This window comes from Megascapheus bottae, chromosome 7 (genome assembly GCF_031878675.1).
Source record: "Megascapheus bottae isolate mThoBot1 chromosome 7, mThoBot2.hap1, whole genome shotgun sequence".
Classification (NCBI taxonomy): Eukaryota; Metazoa; Chordata; class Mammalia; order Rodentia; family Geomyidae; genus Megascapheus; species Megascapheus bottae.
Genome location: NC_143515.1, coordinates 54,829,410 through 54,849,136, shown reverse-complemented (window position 1 = coordinate 54,849,136; position 19,727 = coordinate 54,829,410). Strand labels below are relative to the sequence as shown.

The following is a 19,727-nucleotide window of genomic DNA, read 5'->3' as shown; positions in this document are numbered from 1 at the left end:
CCAGTTCTGGGCTTGAGCTCAGGGCCTGAGCACTGTCCTTGTACTTTCTCATGGTTAGAGCTCTACCACCTGAGCCTCAGCACCATTTCTGGCTTTTTTCTATGTATGTGGTACCAAGGAATCAAACCGGGGTCTTCATGCATGCTAGGCAAGCACTCTACCACTAGTTTGGAACACTAGGCCAAACTCCCACCCCCCAAAATCCTACCTTCTTGAGAAGAGAACAAATTTGTTGCCGCACTCCTGGAGACTGGCTGTTGAGATTGTATGTGAGAAAGAACTGAATCCACTGCATTTCTTCTGTGGAAACAATCTCTGTGCTTCGATTACTTTCACAAAGCAAGCCTAATGTATCTATTCGAACCTAAAATATATCAAGTAATAAAGTGTTACTCTTCCAATGGAATAGGCAAAGACTAAATCACGTGAAATGTCCAATTGTTTATACGGAATACCAAAACAAAAAAGGAAATTGCTCACTCATATATACTTCCATAAAATTTCCTAATCAAAATAGCCTGCAACTATTGCTTATCAAATCAGCATATTAAATGTATAAACTAGGAGTCTTATAAAAATCAACCACCTTAAATCACTTCACAGTAACACTCAACTAACTTCATTTCTTTATCTCTTTTCCCACTTGGGCACACTACCTCAGGACCTCTTTATACCACTCTCAGATTATTGCCCTGCATTTCTAACTGGTCCTGTGGCTTCTTTTTTTTAATCCCACTCTACAAAGCTTCTGATTCCATAAACACCACTTCCCTGATGAAGGCACAGTATTCTGATTGCATGATTGCATTCTATTGTTGACTGAGAACCAATGGTGTCAGCAGCCTAGCATTAGCAACTTCCAAAAGATGGGTAAAATCCTTCCTTCTATTAGACAATGCCCATTATCATCCTTTATTGATATCTGTGCTAACTCCTCATAGAGTTCCCAGGTGCCTTATGCAAGTTTTCTTGTCTCAACTAAACTTCGAATAGATTGAGAAGAAAGATGAGATTTTTCACTTTCTTTCCATCCTCTTCATGGACTCCCCAGAAAAATGTTAGGCATAACTTGGAAGTCTTCACATTGCACAGCTAAAGGAGTGGAAGACTCAAGGACCTACTGTACATACAAACATCATTGGTTTTGTTTCCTTACTTGGCAATGCTGATGAATTAGGCCTTGTTTTATTCTTGCACTGGATACAAGATTCTCCCAGACATCAGGTGCAGACTGAAGATGTCCATGAGCTCTAGCTGTTCGTAAACATGCCATCAAAGCTCCCAAAGCTCCTCTGCTATCACCAGACCCTAAGGATGGAAAAGGTAGTTCTTATCTCGAAAACGTAAGACCAAAGATTGTTACTGTACTAGGCAAGACGTCAATTTTCATGTTTCCAACTAACACCACATTCCTTTTCTTCTTTTCTTTCTTTTTTTTTCTTTTTGCCAGTCCTTGAGCTTGAACTCAGGGCTTGAGCACTGTCCTTGGGCTTTTTCAAGGCTAGAGCTCTACTACTTGAGCCACAGCACCATTTCTAGCTTTTCTATGTATATGGTACCAAGGATTTGAACTCGGGTCTTCATGCATGATAAGCAAGCACTAGGTCAAACTCCCAGCCCCAACTAACACTACATTCTGCAGCTAGAGCACCACTTCCAGCTTTTTCTGTGTTTGGTACCAAGGAATCAAACCCAAGGTTTTGTGCATGCTAAGTAAGCACTCTACCACTAGGCCACAGGACAGGTCCTATGGATATTCTTTGAAGGCTTTTTAACATTTTAGTTGAAAGTATTTCCTAATAGTGCAAGATACGTAGATTCCATATTCTTGCTGTTTTAAGTAAAATACATTCAGATTTACATAATTAGGGGCCAGGAGTTTGGCCTAGTGATATAGTGCTTGCCTAGCATGCACAAAGACCCGGGTTCGATTCCTCAGTACCACATACATAGAAAAAGCCAGAAGTGGTGCTGTGGTAGAGTTCTAGCCTTGAGAAAGCCCAAAGATAGTGCTCAGGCCCTGATTCAAGGCCCAGGACTAGGGGAAAAAAAAAAAAAAAAAAAGATTGACATAGTCAGATTCCTCATGTATACATAAATTGCAGAATTATATTTTTCCAATGAGCCCCTAAGTGTTGTTTTTAAAAAATAGAAAGCCAGGCACCACTGGCTCACACCTGTGATATTAGCTACTCAGGAGGCTGAGATCTAAGGATCATGGTCTAAAGATAGCCAAGCACAAAAGGCAAGTCCATGAGACTTATAACTAATTAACCACCAAAAAGGAGGACATGAGCTATGGCTCAAGTGTTAGAACATTAGCCTTAAGCAAAAAAAGCTCTTGAGACAGCACCCAGGCCTTGAGTTCAAGCTCAAAGACCAGCACCAAAAGAACCCCAAAATAATAATAATAATAATAATAATAAATATATTATTATTTCCCTCTTGCCAGAAAAAGGCTCTTAATCATCCTCCAGATGAAAGCATGCCCTTCCATTCTGTGTAAGTTACTAAAGGGCATTTCTTTCCCTATTCTAAGGACACATATAGCTATCCCTTTAGCTTGTATTTCCCATTCTGTCTTTACCTATAAAACACAAGGCTACCTGTTTTGAAACTTGTTTCAAACTGATTTAGTATTTACAGAAGTGGAAATATTTAAACTTCAATATGATTAACACCTGCCTAGGTAATTACTACATCATACATAGAAATTACTGAAAACAAAAATCAATCTCTCTTACCAGTTTTAGCATCAATAAACGTCTGAAGAATCTTTACCATATATCTTAAACTTTCAGGGCTATAATTCAATAATTTTGGCAAGTAATAATCAATCACATAAGATTTTTGATCCAGAGTTCCTTCACACAGTATATGAAGAAGAGGAGAAACCCAAGTTTCATGCCACTGGTCCATCCAAGTACTGTCAACAGTCTGGGATTTCAGACGATTCTTGTGATTTTTAAACATGGTTTCCAAAAGGTCACTTGCGTAAGGTACCAGTGACTGGTCACCCATCACCTCTAAGATTTGGGATGGAATAGTTTTATCTGTTGCCAGAATGTGCTCAATTCCTATGCACTCAACCAAGCAGCCAAGACATGCATACTTTCCTTTAATTTGCCATTCCAGTCTCAGAAGATTCTTAATCAATGCCAAAAAGAAAGGATCAGTGACCAAAGCTGCTCCTTCCATAGTGAGCTGATGCATTTGCAGAAGATTTCTGAATATGATTTTGGTTTGGTGTCGCAGAGCATCCAATGGATGTTCCCAGTGAGTATAGACATATTCCAAAAGTCTTTCAACTATGCTTGAATTCCCTTTCAGCCTGTCCTTCAGGCTTGGGGAACTTGATTCAAGGACATGAATAGCTGAATTAGTCCAAGATGCTAAGATTCTAGACAGGAACATTTCTAGCGTTGCCTCTTTAATCCTGAAGAAAAATGAATCATGGTCCATATTATTATAATGTGACAAATAAAAGATATTTCATCTTGCAATCAGACATTAATATTTTCCAAAAAATGAACAGAAAGTATGTATGTTTGGGTGATATTGGGGCTTAAATTCAGGTCTTCATGTAGGCAGTTATTCTACCACCTGAGCCACATCCCCAACCCTTTTCTGCTTTAATTAAATTTGTGTTTTACCTGAGGCCAGCTTCAGATCACAATCATACTACTTAGACCTCCAACAGAATGGATCACAAGTTTTAGCCACCATATCAGTTTTTATGTTGAGATGGAATCTCAGTAACTTTTTACCTTAGCTAGCCTTAAACCCTAATCCTCTTGGCCTACACCTCCTCCTGGATATCTAGGATTACATGTGTGAACCATCCATGCCCAGCCCAAGAAAAGACTAAGTTTACAACAAAAAAATTGTAGGCAAGACCTAGTGTCACTTACTTCTGCTTCTACCTAGGAGGCAGAGATAGGGTGATTGTGGTCAGCTCAAGCTCATACTTAGTATCTTAGCTACTTCAAAGGCAGAGATCAGAAGGAACCTGGTCTGAAGCCAGACTAGATGAAGTCTTAAGAGATCTCATAAAGACTGAATGTTAAAATTAATTTCAGATGTGTCCATTACAGGTTAGCCTACCCCAATAATGCCTTTCTTCCATTTCTGTTTCATTCCATATACATGTATCAGCTTTTATGTATTTATTTATTTGTTTATTTATTTATTTATTTATTTATTTATTTTTGGCTGGTCCTGGGGCTTGAATTCAGGGGCTAGGCATTGCCCCTGTGCTTTTTTGCTCATGGCTAGTGCTCTACAACTTGAGCCACAATTCTATTTTCAGTTTTTTGGTGGTTCTGAGAGTTAAGAGTCTCATGTACTTTCCTACCCAGGCTGGCTTTGTACCCAGATCTTTAGATCTCAGCCTTCTGGGCAGCTAGGATTACATGCCTAAACCACCAGCACTCAGCATACATCTAATCACTTTTAAGATCAATCCACACTTTTCATCAAATTACTAAGTATGCTGGCTCATTTACATCTTTTAAATGTCTTACAGGAAAACAAAAATGTCAGACAGCAAAATCGAAACTCACTGTGAACTTAAGGTGAACAGAACATGTATAGTATCCAAGAGCAGGGTCTCCCCACTGCACCCCACTTTCCCATCCTGCCAGTCCAACATGGCCAGTGTCCCCTGACACAGGAATAAGAGAGCTGGCCTAGGGATATGGGCATTGCAAAGGCTCCCACAGCTGCTTACAAACCACTCAGGGACAAGGGTGTTGTCTACTGAACGGAGAAGCAAACAGCTAATCTGAAAAATAGAACAGAGCTCTTATAACTTATTCAAAACTTTTCACAAGGTATCTCAAAATACAAATTCAAACTTTTCTTTCTCTCAAAACATTCTAGGAAAACTAATAATAGCTATTAACATCATAAGTATTATACTAATATTAAAAGAAAAAAACAAATCTTAAGTATATGAATTTTTTTGTGGTTGAAAGACCTAGCAGAGCACATGTTGCCCACTGTAGGTAGGCCAGCGTAACTTTTAGAAGTAACTGAAGAAATTAAACTTCAATTTTATCCAATAAAAATTACTTTGTGTGATCTCATTGACTAGACCACATATATTTTGCTTAAGATTATACAAAAGACCAAAATAAATTTCTAGGTAATACAGCAAGAAATTACTATCAGGTAAAAAAAAAAAAAAAAAAAAAAAAACTGCTCTGATCAAGACGCATTGTACACATAAATGGACACTATATGAAGGTAATTCTAAAATAGAAAAAAAAAACTGCTACTAGTAAATACCAAGACTGTCATTTATACTACCTACTTGTATTTTTCTTTTTTTTTTTTTTTTTTGGCCAGTCCTGGGCTTGAGCTCAGGGCCTGAGCACTGTCCTTGGACTTTCTCAAGGCTAGAGCTCTACCACTTGAGCCTCAGCACCACTTCTGGCTTTTTTCTATGTATGTGGTACCGAGGAATCGAACCCGGGTCTTCATGCATGCTAGGCAAGCACTTTAACCACTAGGCCAAACTCCAGGCCCCCTACTTGTATTTTTCATGTGGACCAAGTTCACTAAAATACTGACTGAAACAAATATGCTTATTGTCTAAGATATATAATTTAGGTTATCCTTTCTTTTTTCCTTTGATGCCGTTACCAGGGCTTGAAATCAGGGTCTCACACTCTTACTTACTTGGCTTCTTTTGCTCAAGGCTAGTACTCTACCACTGGACTCATAATTTTACTTCCAGTTTTTTGCTGGTTAATTGAAGATAAGAGTTTCAGGGATTTTTCTGCCCAACCTGGCTTCCAACTTCAAGTCTTAGTTTTCAGTATCTTGAATAGCTAGGATTATAGGTGTGAGCCACTACTGCCTTTCTAGCAATTTTTTTTTTTTTTTTTTTTGGTGTCAGTACTGGTACCTGAACTCAAAGGCAATGCACTACCTCCTAGCTATTGTGCACATTGCTAGCACTCATCCACTTGAGCCACACCTCTACTTCTGGCTTTTTGTTGATTAACGGGAGATTAGCATCTCTTGAATTTGTCTTCCAGGGCTGGCTTTGAATCTCAATTCTTCAGTATGTCTCCTAAGTAACTAAGATTATAGGTGTGAACTCCAAACACCTAGAAGATGGCTACATAAACACTTTAAAAATACAGTAAGCCTATTTTCAATAATAAAGTATGGTTCTCAAAAGGAGATACTTACCAATTCAAAAATCTTTTCAGATGGATGAGACATAGTCTTAATAAAAAGAATAACAGCTAGTCCAGATGTGCTCTGAATAGTCTGTAACAGGTCATCTGGCAAAAGCAGAGAAAAAGTGTTACAGAGTAGATACTCTGGTACAGAGAAAACAGCAAATGTTTTGGGGTCAGACAGTCCCAAGTAAAATTTCTAGTTTGACCAGTTCCTAGGTGATTCAGTCCTAGACAAGTTATTTAATCTCCCATGAACTCAGCTTTCTTTCTATAAAACTGATGCTATCGGACAAGAAGCTGTTAAGACTTAAAGGAACAATGGACATAAGGGTATACATGAGATACCTTCTTTTCTCTTCCAACAGACACTCTCTGGGCTTTATCCACTGCTTCCCCACTCTTTTCCTTGACAATGGCTCTGTATTCCAACCACATACACAAACTTTTATTCCTGTGTGTGTGTGTGTGTGTGTGTGTGTGTGTATGTGGCGTGGTGTGAGACAATCTGATGAAGGATTCTGTTTAACCTACTGAGCTTCCCTCAATCTGGATGTGTGGCTGATGTGCTCTGGATACAACTCAATAAGTTCCTCTATTCCCTATATAAGTGACAGCTAATCCAGAGACATGATTGCTACAATCCTTTTAAGAAGTTGAAGAGTACCAGCAGTAAGGCGCTAAAAGGTACATTTCTGGTTTTCTCTCTATAATGTTAGCAACTGTTAGTGCTCTATGCTGCTGACATCATATCACTGGGAATTACAAAATGGTGATATTTTATCATTTTATTTCATTTTAATTTATTAATTGAAATACTTATGAGAGATATTTCTTCTCATCTGTCTGGTTTCCTAGTGGTTCAATTTATATAGACAAAAGCAACTTAGGAAAGAAAAGAATGAATATTGACCAGGTTCAGAATCACAATTACTGCCAGTATTTGAAGATAATACTTGCTACTAAGGAGAAATATATGTATGGATTACACTTATCCTTCTCGATTGTTTTCTAAACTTGGAAATTCCTTTTTATAAAAAAAAACAAAACCCTCTCCACAACTTAACATCTATAGTTTTTCAATAGAGATGATTAGTTTTCCTTCTCTGAACAAAATACACACACCCTTAGAAAAGTTCCTTAACATTGCCCCTCACTGAACTAGTACATTTGAAAGGGGAAAAAAAAGCACTAAAAATATAATCCAGGTATGGGCACTGATAGTTCACTCTTATAATCCTAAATACTCAGGAGGCTGAGTTTGAGGATCACAGTTCAAAGAAACTCTTACCTCCAATTATCTGCCTGAAAACCAGTAGTGCTGTAGTAGAATGCTAGCCTTGAGTGGAAAAACTCAAGGACAGTGTGTCCAGACCCTGGGATCAAACCCCTCAATCAGCACCACTACCAACAAACAACAACCAAAAAAAAGAAAGAAAGAAAGAAAGAAAGAAAGAACATAATCTCGGACATTCACTACTGGGAGAGGTTAGAAACACATAAACCATTAGAGAAATCTGATTAACACTCAGTTAAAACTATCATTAGCATGCTGTCACACTTACCATCACATAAAAACTTGGCGAAAATACTCAGCAAACCACACATACTTTGCCATATGGGAGAATTGGAAGTCTTCCAAAGGTTTCCCTGGAAACTTTGTATTTTCTGTACTAGTATCATTGAAACTCTAATGCCTACCAACAAGTCATTCATCAACTGTGTTTGAACAATATGATTTCCAGCAAACTTTCTACAAAGAGAAAAGACATTGTTATGAAAAGAAATTGAAACAGAAATGTCACTATTTTTTTTTTCTTTTTGGTGGGTCACAGGGCTTGATTTCAGCCTGGGCGCTGTCCCTGAGCTCTTCAGCTCAAGGCTACTACCCTACTCTTGGGTCTGGGACATTGTCCCTGAGCTATTCAGCTCAAGGCTACCACCCTACCCTTGAGCTAAGCCCCACTTCCCATTTTCTAGAGGTTAATTGGAGATTAAGAGGCTCTGGTCCTTTTGTGCCTGAGCTGGCTTTGAACCTTGATCCTCAGATCTCAGCCTCCTGAGTACCTAGGATTACAGGCGTGAGCCACCGCACCCAGCTTCAAAAATGTCACTATTTTTACCCCTCTCTAAAGTGAACATATTCTTCTGACTCCTTTACTCAATCTCTTTTCTTAGATGTCTTATATAAATCTTGAAATATAAGAATTTATCCTCAATTCCAAACCTGTAACACCTGCTAGGATTTCTATCTACAACAGCCATGCAATCAGTTACCAGCTACCCTCTTTATCCCATCTGTAAGAAAACCCTAGGAATTCTACCTTCAAAACACAACTAGAATCAGAGCATGTTCCCTGCTTACAATCTTGGCTTGAGCCACACTCTTCTATTTCTTGTATTACTACAGCCACTTTCAATAGGTCACCCAGCTTCTACTCTTGCCTTCAACAGAAGAGAAGACAGTGATCCTATTAAAAACCTAAAACACAGGCTGCGACTTTGGCCTAGTGGTAGAGTGCTTACCTGGCATGTACAAAGACCAGAGTTTGATTCCTCAGTACCCCCTAAATAGAAAAGCCAGAAGTGGTCCTTGGGCTCAAATGAGATTGTTAGCCTTGAGAAAAGCCCAAGGACAGTGCTCAGGCCCTGAGTTTAAGCCCCAGGACTGGCAAAAAGCAAAAAACAAAAACCCTAAGGCAGAAAAATCACCTCAGCTTGTTCCTTAGAAACAAACATTCAATTACATTATGATCCAGAAAAATATTGAAAACAGGGGCTGGGAGTTTGGCCTAGTGGTAGAGTGTTTGCCTAGCATGCACAAAGACCCAGGTTCTATTCCTCAGTACCACATACATAGAAAAAAGCTGGAAGTGGTGCTGAGGCTCAAGTGGTAGAGCTTTAGCCTTGAGAAAGTCCAAGGACAGGGCTTAGGCCCTGAGCACAAGCCTAGGACTGGCAAAAAAAAAAAAAAAATTTGAAAACAGATACTCAAATGTGTATTTATATATCAATGTTTACAGAAGCATTATGCACAGCCATTAAAAGGTTAAAAAATCTTAAATGACCATGAATAGATGAATTAATAAAATTTAACATATCCATATAATGGAATAATCAACTATAAAAAGGAATCAAACTCTACTAACATACCACATAAATGGATCTTGAAAACATAAATGAAATAAACATGATACAAAAGGACAAATATGGGCCAGGATTATTGCCTAGTGGTAGTGTGCTTGCCCAGCATGTACAAAGCTCTGGGTTTGATTCCCCAGAATCACATACACAGAAAAAGCCAGAAGTGGTACTGTAGCTCAAGTGGCAGAGGGCTAGCCTTGAGCAAAAAGTGTCCAAGGACACAGTGCCCAGGCCCTGAGATCAAGCCCCAGGACTGGCAAAATAAAAAAGGACAAATATATATTCTATTGTTCCAATTATATGAAGTACCTGAAACAGACAAATTCTAGGACACAGAAAGTAGAAGGAGTTGCAGAGAAGGACAAAAATACAGGATGCCAGATGCTGGTGGTTCACACCTGTAATCCTTGCTACTCAGGAAGCTGAGATCTGATTATTGCAGTCTGAAGCTAAACCTAGCAGTAAAGTCCCCATGAGACTCTTATCTCTGATCAACTGCTCAAAAAAACAGAAGTGGAACTGTGGTTCAAAGTGGTAGAGGCACTTGCCTTCAGCAAAACAGCTCAGGGACAGTGCCCTGAGTTCAAGCCTCATAACTGACAAAAAAAAAAAAAAAAAAAAAAAGATAGGAAATCTTCTTGACATCTTGAATTTGAGGCGACTGTAAAATATCCATACTAAAGTTTACAAGGGCCAACTGACAACATGAGTCTACAAAGGGGAAATAAATCTATTCTGGGATGATAATTTAGAAACATCTTAACATATAGGTGATGGATGGTACCTAAGAAGTAAATGACATTACACAGATAGAACATAGAAAAGAGAAATATCCAAACCCTCAATTTATGAGATGAGCCAAGGAAGAAAAATCTAATAGGATATAGAAGTTCCTTGTGAACCATAAGACCTCAAGTTAAAAATGGCAAACAGGCGGGGCCGGGAGTTTGGCCTAGTGGTTAAAGTGCTTGCCTAGCATGCACGAAGACCCGGGGTTCGATTCCTCGGTACCCCACATACATAGCAAAAAGCCGGAAGCAGTGCTGAGGCTCAAGTGGTAGAGTGCTAGCCTTGAGAAAGTCCAAGGACAGTGCTCAAGCTCTGAGCTCAAGCCCAGGACTGGCAAAAAAAAAATGGCAAACAGGGGCCAGGAGTTTTGCCTAGTGGTAGAGTGCTTGCCTAGCATGCACAAAGACCCGGTTCGATTCCTCGGTACCACAGAGCAAGTGGATGACTGAGAATGAGAAAGGTTAAACAGCAAACCAGAGAACAAGTCCCAGAAGCTCCTTGATTTGTATCTCCACAAAGGTTCAAGTGCTGTTAGCACTAAATATTCCTTAATATGGATGTAAATGCATGATTATCAGTCTACCCCAAAAGAAAAAGAAATCTGAATTATGCTTCTAAGACCATAGATGACTGGTTTACATTTAGAAAATGTAAAATAATCATCAGTCAGGTAGTGGCCCAAGCCCATAATCCTAACACTTGGAAGACAAAGAGAAGGTACAAGCTACATGGTGAGTCCTGTCTAGAAACAAACAAATTAGCAACTATCCCAAAGGAAATTAAAGCATACAGACAAAGTAATAATGGTAATACCATATTGGTAGCAAAGGAATTAGGGTGTGTGTGTATGTGTGTGTGTGTGATGACTCAGGTAGTAAAAGTGCCTGGCTAGAGAGCATGAGGCTCTTTGTTCAAAACCCTGTACCATCAAAAAAATAAAATAAAATAAAAAGTCAAAAACCAAAGTCACCGTTCTATTCTCACGCAACCATCAGAACATGGTTAAATGATTTTTTCATGGTGAATCCACACCCCAAGAGGAAAAAAAAAAAAAAAAAAAAAAACCTAAAAATATTGATTTAAAGAATCCCCACAATAGGAACTGATAGAGTGGTTCAAGTGGTAGAATGACAACTTGTAGAGCAGTTCGAAACATAGTACCCCCACCCTACCAAAAAAGAGCTACCTTAAAAACAGCCTAGCTAGTGTAGCTTGGAATAAAACCTGCAGTCAACTCACCCATATTCTGAAATAGTAATACTCAATCAAAGACCACTCACTGGGTTGCCGAGTAAAGTTTCTAGCAGGAAATAAAATAAGCAACCTCAACCAATAAGAAAATATTACTTAGAAAAAAAATAGAGACCACGAAAATTCAAAGTTTTAAAACTATCAGAAAAAAAACAGCTATATTAATATCCTCTAAGAGATAATGGAGGAAACATCACTAATGAAATAAGAACAGGATATTATGAAAAAAGAATACTCAAAAGGTGAGGGAGAATGCTCTTCCCTTTTTCATTTATTCTCGTACTCACTCAACCTTTAAATATCAAATATTAAAACCTCCTCAAAAATAAATCTAAATAACCATTTTTAAGACTAATGGAAGCAGCGCAGCACATTCCAAGACCTTTTTGAAAGTGTCCTTAGTTCAGAGACAATGAACACCTACAAGTGCGCACACATGCACACACACACACACACACACACACACACACACACACACACGGAGCACTTGCCTACTTTCTTCCAGGATGTCAATCAAACTCTTCTGCAGAAATTGAAGCACTGAAACAAAAAGAACACAATGACAAGCCAGGACTTAGAACTACAAGTTTAAACTTCAGTATAAGAAAATATTTTTAGGTCAGTTTCCTAGAAGGATATCACAAAAGCATAAATTTAGGAAGGAATAGATGTACTTCAGTTATCTGTAAAAAATAGGTAAAAATATTTTTTACCTATTACCCCAAAACTAAAGGAGCCATCTCCTAAATGTCTGACAGAAGCATTCACACCTCAGAATATTTAGGACTTACCATTCTTTTTTTTTTTTTTTTTTGCCAGTCCTGGGCTTGAGCTCAAGGCCTGAGCACTGTCCTTGGACTTTCTCAAGGCTAGAGCTCTACCACTTGAGCCTCAGCACCACTTCTGGCTTTTTTCTATGTATATGGTACTGAGGAATCGAACCCGGGTCTTCGTGCATGCTAGGCAAGCACTTTAACCACTAGGCCAAACTCCCGGCCATGGACTTACCATTCTTTTTTTTTTTTTTTTTTTTTCCAGTCCTGGGCTTGAGCTCAGGGCCTGAGCACTGTCCTTGGACTTTCTCAAGGCTAGAGCTCTACCACTTGAGCCTCAGCACCACTTCCAGCTTTTTTCTATGTATGTGGTACCGAGGAATCGAACCCGGGTCTTCATACATGCTAGGCAAGCACTTTAACCACTAGGCCAAACTCCCGGCCCCGGACTTACCATTCTTAAGCAGATCATTAACACTTGCTCTTCCTATAAGGTAAGGAAAAATTGAACACTGGTAAGGAGTTTTACCAAAATTAACATTTAAAAACAATGATGTAAAAACAAGTATTAGCCAGGAAACATACTAGAAAAACGCTGGCTTACCCAAGTTAAAATTCTCCATACAGGAAGATATATTGTCGATTACTTTCCTATAAGAGTACAGATCAGCAGTATTCAATTCTTCTTGAAGATGATAAGTAAAACTGTGTACCGCCTCAGTTAGAAAAAATTCAGGTAGGCCATTTAATGAGCTAGAAAAGAAACAAATACAAAAAGCTCTGACAACCTTGTACCACCAGGATATGTGGGGGGAGAATAACATACAGAGGTAAAAATTAAATCTTTAAAATACAAGCAAAAAAGTTCACACAATCTAGGCACTGGTGGCTCAGGCCCGTAATCCCAGCTATTCAAACGTCTGATATCAAAGAAGAGCAGTTTTAAGTCGTAAGTTTTTAGAAAAACAGCTGGTAGAGTCTGAACTTACAGCCTTGTATTTGCCAGGAGGTATTCTATAGCTAAGTCATTCTTCTAACTCCTAAGCTCACTGCATTTTATTTAAAAAAAAAAAAAAAAGGAAATGATCTAGCCAGCACAGTGGCTCACACCTATAATCCAAGCTACTCAGGAGGCTGAGATCTGAGAATCATGGTTCAAAGCCAGCCGGAGCACTAAAGAACAAGAGATTCTTATCTCCAATTAATCTCTAGAAAATAGGAAGTGGGGCTGTAGCCTTGAGCTAAAGAGCTCAGGGACAGTGCCCTTACCAAAAAAAAAAAAAAAAGATATGATTTATGACCTAAGAATTGAGAAAAAGGCTAAAAAAGAGAGAGGAAGAGAAACTAGAGAATAGGAATGTAATAGGCTTGAGCTCAGGGCCTGAGCACTGTCCTTGGACTTTCTCAAGGCTATAGCTCTACCACTTGAGCCACAGTACCATTTCTGTTTTTTTTTTTCTATGTATGTGGTACCGAGGGTACCTGGGTCTTCGTGCATGTTAGGTAAGCACTCTACCACTAGGCCAAACTCCTGGCCCTAGTGATATACTTGTTTGTTTCTTTTTTAATGAAGAAAGAACTTTTAGTTACTTTTTATAATACCCAATGCCCCCTCTCCCTATTTTATTTATTTATTTTTTTGCCAGTCCTGGACTTGAGCTCAGGGCCTGAGCACTGTCCTTGAACCTTCTAAAGGCTAGAGCTCTACCACTTGAGCCACAGCACCATTTCTGGCCTTTTCTTTTTTTTTTTTTTTGCCAGTCCTGGGCTTGAGCTCAAGGCCTGAGCACTGTCCTTGGACTTTCTCAAGGCTAGAGCTCTACCACTTGAGCCTCAGCACCACTTCTGGCTTTTTTCTATGTATGTGGTACCGAGGAATCGAACCCGGGTCTTCATGCATGCTAGGCAAGCACTTTAACCACTAGGCCAAACTCCCGGCCCCATTTTTCTGGCCTTTTCTATATATGTGGTACCGAGGAATCAAACCCAGGTCTTTGTGCATGCTAGGCAAGCACTCTACCACTAGGCCAAACTCCCGGCCATCTCTCCATAATTTTAATCCCTTACCTTGCTAATACTTTCTTCAAGGGATTCTTCAGACTCAAAGAAAAATAAATGCCTGCTAAAATGTCCAAACAAGCTTGAATAGTGGGATCACACATTCCATTTGTATCTATCTTCTCTAGTAGAGGTACAATCTAAAATTTTAAAAAAAAAAAAATTCAAAGCAATCTTTTCCAATACCAAGTGCAAAAAAGTTACAATACTTTTTAAGTATCAATTATACAGTGAAATGTTCCCTATACTGCACTGTTAAGGACACTCATTTAATTCTTGTTTCAGTACTTTCAACACTTTTAATCCATGCCCCTTACTCCTCTTTACCTTCCTGACCCATGTGTAATTAAACCCTAGGTACAAAAATCTGTAGCATCTTAAAAAACCCGTAGTACGCTGGGCATGGTGGCTCACACTGTAGCTACTCAGGAGGCTGAGATCTGAGGATGCAGGTTCAAAACCAACCCGAGCAAGACCATGAGACTGTTACCTACAATCAACCACCAGAAAACTGGAAGTGATGTTGTGGCTCAAGTGGTAGAGTGCTAGCCTCAAGCTGAAGAGCTCAGGGACAGTGCCCAGGCCCAGAGTTCAAGCCCAACAACCAAAAGAAAAGGAAAAAAAAAAAAAAAAAAAAGTAGTACATTTGCTTACATGCATACACACACACACACATACACATACACAGTGCAAATAGTAAATTCAAGTACTGAAAGATAAATAAAAAATAATCTTCATATTTTAATTTTTGCATGAGTCTACCAAAACCTTATGAAGATTCAAATAGAAAAAAATGTAATCATCTCCACAAAAAGGTATATGCAATCATCTCATATTCTATTTACAGCTACAAAAACATCTAATCCCAAGCCTGCTGATGGCTTCTATTGAAGCTTAAAATATTATATAATGAACAGAAAAAAGAACACAAAACTACTATTTTATGTTAAATTGACATTAAATAATTTAAACAAAAATTCATTTAAAATCCATAATAGCATAATAATCTATAAGATAAACCCATAAATAGCAGTTTAGCTTTACCTGTTTAACATAATGGATTTGTGATACCCCATCTGTGAGCTGGACACATTGTAACAGCAAGGAAGCTAGATTTTCCCCTTCAGCATCAGCAAAAGCTATGAAACATACATACACATACACACACACACACAAAAAAAAAAATCAGTGATTTAACAACCTAGGAATATGTGCTTACCTGTATCATATATCCTACAAATTTTTAAAGCTATATACCCCAAAATCTAGTAAAACTTAGTCTGAAAGCAAAATCTAAAGAAATCCATATTACATGTAAAACTAAACACTATAGAAAAAAATTTAAATAGAAACAATATGATCTTTATGTGATATAAAGAAATACCCCAAATAAATTAAATTAAAAATCACCTACATCTCAAGGTTTCAAAGTCCTGATGAGGAATGGTAAAGGCAGCAACTTGAGTGCCTCGCTTCTTCTTCACACCCATTTTGGACAAAATGAATAAGTCACTGAAAAAAAGAAGAGTTTTAGGCATTGCCTACAGAAGGTTTCTCAGCCTCAGTACTACCTGTATTTTTGACTGGAAAATTCTTTGTTGAGGGTATTGTGCTTTACTGTGAGAGAGGCCTCTCTGGCCTCTATCTGCTATAGAGATACTCCCCTCAATAAGGTATGGCAAGCAAAAAAATCTTTCTCAATACAGCAAATATCCACTAGGGAATTAAACTGCCTGGACTGAGAATCACTGATCCAAGGACTTCAGCTTTGAAAGGGAAAACTATTTTTTACGTCAAAAAGACTTTATTACTGTTTAAAGGAATTTTTCCTACCATGATCCAGTCTTTGTATTTGAAAATACAACAAGCCTTCATCTTAATAGAAACTAAAGAGGCAAGCAGTTTTCTCCAAACTAAAATGGGTCAAACTTACCTTTGTGACTTGTTAAACTGACAGGTCAACAAGTGTTATTATATCTTGATTTCTGCAAAGTATTTGGAGAACAAAAACAAAAACTTTTTTACAAATGATCCTTTGTGAGTTTGCTTTTAATTAGCCAATCACTGGGTTCATACTGGACTTAAGAATCCCACTCAAAGATTAATAATCAATCCTATGCAAGCTAGAAAGAAGTCACTAAGGAAATGCTACCAGACCCTCTTCTTGATAGAGTTAGCAATTTTAACAGGGTTTATGATACAAACATTAGAGAACATAACATAAAACTGGCTGGACATGTAGGATGAGGAAATCAACAATTAACTGGAATCATGAGCAAATTAAAATTTCCAAGATGAGGGCTGGGAGTTTGGCCTAGTGGTTAAAGTGCTTGCCTAGCATGCATGAAGACCCGGGTTCGATTCCTCGGTACCACATACATAGAAAAAAGCCAGAAGTGGTGCCGAGGCTCAAGTGGTAGAGCTCTAGCCTTGAGAAAGTCCAAGGACAGTGCTCAGGCCCTGAGCTCAAGCCCAGGACTGGCAAAATAAATAAATTAATTAATTAATTTAAAAAAAATAAAATTTCCAAGATGAAATAGAAATAAATGTAAAATGCTATCTTTAAACTAAAAACAAAATACATGTGCAACTGTGAGCACATGTGTACTCACACATGTACACACACAAATACAAGATGAAGAGCCTGAGGGAAGTTGAATACAACTGCTAAAAGCCACATATGAAATCAGCTGAATCAAAGGAGACTGTCATCTCCATGATATACAGAGTGGGAAAACATTTAAAGGAATGACAAAAAAATGATGCTTTCCAGCCAGGCACTGGTGGCTCATACCTATAATCCTCAGGAAGCTGAGATTGGAGGATCACAGTTCAAAGCCAGCCCAGGTACAAAAGTCAATGAGACTTATCTCCAGTTAGCCACCAGAAAACTGGAAGTGGTGCTGTGGCTCAAGTGGTAGAGCACACACCTTGAACTGAAGAGTTCAGGGACAGCACCCAAGCCTGAGTTCAAGCCACACGAACAAAAACAAAAACAAAAAAGAACGAAACGAAAGAAATGGTTCTTTCCAGAAAAATAAATTTCTGAAGGGCCTGGAGAGTAGCTCCATACAATACTACAGTGTTAACCAAAGATGACTGGTCTGGAGAAAAGACAGCATGCAAGCCTTAAAATAGCCGTTGGGATTCCTTCGGAAAAGAAGGAACTAAATTTCTTCTTTACTTTTAATCTTTTCTTTAAAAAAAATTACTGTAAAGGTGATGAATGGGAATGGTGAGGTTACAGTTACTTAAGTAAGGTAATGAGTACATTTCTTTTAAACAATGTTAAACCCTCCCTCGTTTTCTCCTGCTTATCCCTCCCCACTCTCCTCCCTCCCACTAAATTCCATTTGTCTTGAAGTCTTGACAAATTCGTGTAAGCTTCAAAACAGAATCTGACTGAATACTGACACAGCTGCACTAGTGGTAAAAGTTCTTGCCTCTAAAGAGTCCAATCCTTTAGTCATCAGAGCAATCTTTTGAAAATACTAATGAAACCTAATTACACACTTGCTTAAAACTTTCGAAGGGCTTCCAGTTGTACTTAGAATAAAACCCAAACTTGAGACTTTGGCCTTCAAAGCCCTAACTAATTTGGCTTCCTCTGTTGTTCATCTCAAAGCAATCAGTTCTTCACCATTAAAAGCCTTCACATTTTCTGATGCTCTTTGCTGATCTGCCTCTTTTAATATTCATTCCACTTCATCTATGCAAGGCCCACTCCCCTAATCATTCAGAATTTTCCTCCTTCTAAAAGGAGCTTTTTCTATTTTCTCTAAAATGTCACCACTCAGACACACATACACTACTTTATCTTCTTCATAGCACTTATTATTATCTAAAATTACATTAACATGCACATTTGTACATTGTTTGTCCCCTAGCAGTAGAGACTCCATGAACACAACTTAAATTACCAGCGGATTTTTTTTGTTTTGTTTTGTTTTGGCAATATTGTAGTTTGAACTCAAGGTCTCATACTTGCTAGGAAGGTGCTCTTTCAGTTGAAACATTTTACCAATCTTTTTTGTCAATAGTTATTTTTGAAATAAGTCTTGTTTTATATGACCTGAGTCAACCTGGACTGTAATCCTCCTATTTGTGTTTCCTTTGTCTCCGGGATGACAGGTAAGTGCCATTGTGCCTAGCTATTCTGCTTTCTCTGTGGCCTGGGTGACATATGCATGCCACGGTGCTCTCTCAATATTCGAGATCATTTTATAAACTTTTATCCTCGGGCTAGCCTCAAACAGCTCTGTCTCCCATGTAGCTAGGATTACAGGCTTTAGCCACCAGACCCAGTTTCAACCATTTTGTTCAGTGTTTTAGTTCTCAACCCCTCCAACAGTGCCTGCCAGATAGCAGAAGTTTCATAGATATTTAGTGAGTAAAGGAACTAAAAGCATTTTTCAGAGATGCCAGAAGGAAAATACACCTTCAATGGCAGAAAGAGACACCATCCTATTTAAGGTACATTCTCGGTCTAAGTGACAAGCTAGTCCTGGGCATTAAGGAATCAATGATCCATCTGAGAAACAATCAATACAGTAAATGTAGATGAAATCACTTCACCAAAAACGGTAATACAAATGGACACAGTTATAAAGACACTAAAGACAGTGAATTAGACGTGGCATGCTTAGATTTCGTGTAATAACTGAAGCTGTCCTCCTGGGGACACGGTGAGACCTCTGCGCTGCACACTTTGCACACATAAATAGACTTGGTGATTATGCGCACTCAACATGTGTCCAGAAGCGGGGCTCCCAGGTTAGCGGGGAAAGCAAAACCACCCACTGCTCCACGCTAACACCCACTTAAGCGGCCCTGCAAGGTGTCAGGCTCCGCCTGACTCCACCCGCCCCCATTTACACCTTTCTGGTAGAGTCCCACAAAAGCACGTGGAGCACCGGGAAATGACAGGTGGAAGGGGGGGGGGAGTGGTTCAAGGGCGGTCTCCATGGAGACCGAAACGACCGGAAACCGGCTTCACAGCCGCCAAACGCAACTACCACAGGGCAGACGGGCCCGGCAAACGTGCCCAGCCCGACGATGGAGGAGCCCCGCGCGGCCGCCAGTACAGCGGACAGAACACCTGCGAGCCAAACCTCAAGCGCGGGGTCGCCGGAGCAGCGGAGCGGTCTCCGGACGAGTCCCGGAAGCCGGTCTGGTCTACGGCGGCGACTCCGCGGAGCACAGCGTGGTCGGGCGAATACCCGGTTAGGGCAGAGGGAGGCAGGCCCGGAACCTGGAGGAGGAATCATCGCGAGAACAGGCCGGACGCAGCTCTGCCAACCAAGAGTTCGGAGCGGCGGTGACGTCACGAGGGAGGTGGAGCCGACTTTCGGGGGCGAGCGGCGCGAGCCTGCGGAGCGAGGCCGAGGGGCCGCGCCCACTCCCGGTGGTCTGGGCGTCCTCGAGGTGACTCCACACCTCAGGATGCCTGCGTGCCTTCCCCAGCCATTCTCAAGTTGAACCTTCTACGCTTTCCCCACCAGCCTCTCCAGACCGGGCGGAA

General features: G+C 39.6%; 1 protein-coding gene across 1 annotated transcript in view; it reads right to left on the bottom strand.

Moving 5' to 3' along the window:
* The window catches only part of Thada (THADA armadillo repeat containing), a 34,796-nt gene extending 15,351 nt beyond the window's left edge, over positions 1 to 19,445 (bottom strand). Inside the window, exons 1-14 of the mRNA XM_090337047.1 lie at positions 19,318 to 19,445; positions 16,140 to 16,191; positions 15,621 to 15,718; positions 15,251 to 15,345; positions 14,216 to 14,346; positions 12,753 to 12,901; positions 12,603 to 12,635; positions 11,863 to 11,915; positions 7,757 to 7,940; positions 6,202 to 6,296; positions 4,563 to 4,783; positions 2,745 to 3,436; positions 1,157 to 1,308; positions 209 to 364 (exon numbers count right to left, since the gene is read on the bottom strand). Coding sequence (XP_090193173.1) covers positions 209 to 364; positions 1,157 to 1,308; positions 2,745 to 3,436; positions 4,563 to 4,783; positions 6,202 to 6,296; positions 7,757 to 7,940; positions 11,863 to 11,915; positions 12,603 to 12,635; positions 12,753 to 12,901; positions 14,216 to 14,346; positions 15,251 to 15,345; positions 15,621 to 15,696 — 2,037 coding nt within the window. The 5' untranslated portion in view covers positions 15,697 to 15,718; positions 16,140 to 16,191; positions 19,318 to 19,445. The remainder of the gene's footprint in view (positions 1 to 208; positions 365 to 1,156; positions 1,309 to 2,744; positions 3,437 to 4,562; positions 4,784 to 6,201; positions 6,297 to 7,756; positions 7,941 to 11,862; positions 11,916 to 12,602; positions 12,636 to 12,752; positions 12,902 to 14,215; positions 14,347 to 15,250; positions 15,346 to 15,620; positions 15,719 to 16,139; positions 16,192 to 19,317) is intronic.
* Between the last annotated feature and the right edge of the window lie 282 nt (positions 19,446 to 19,727).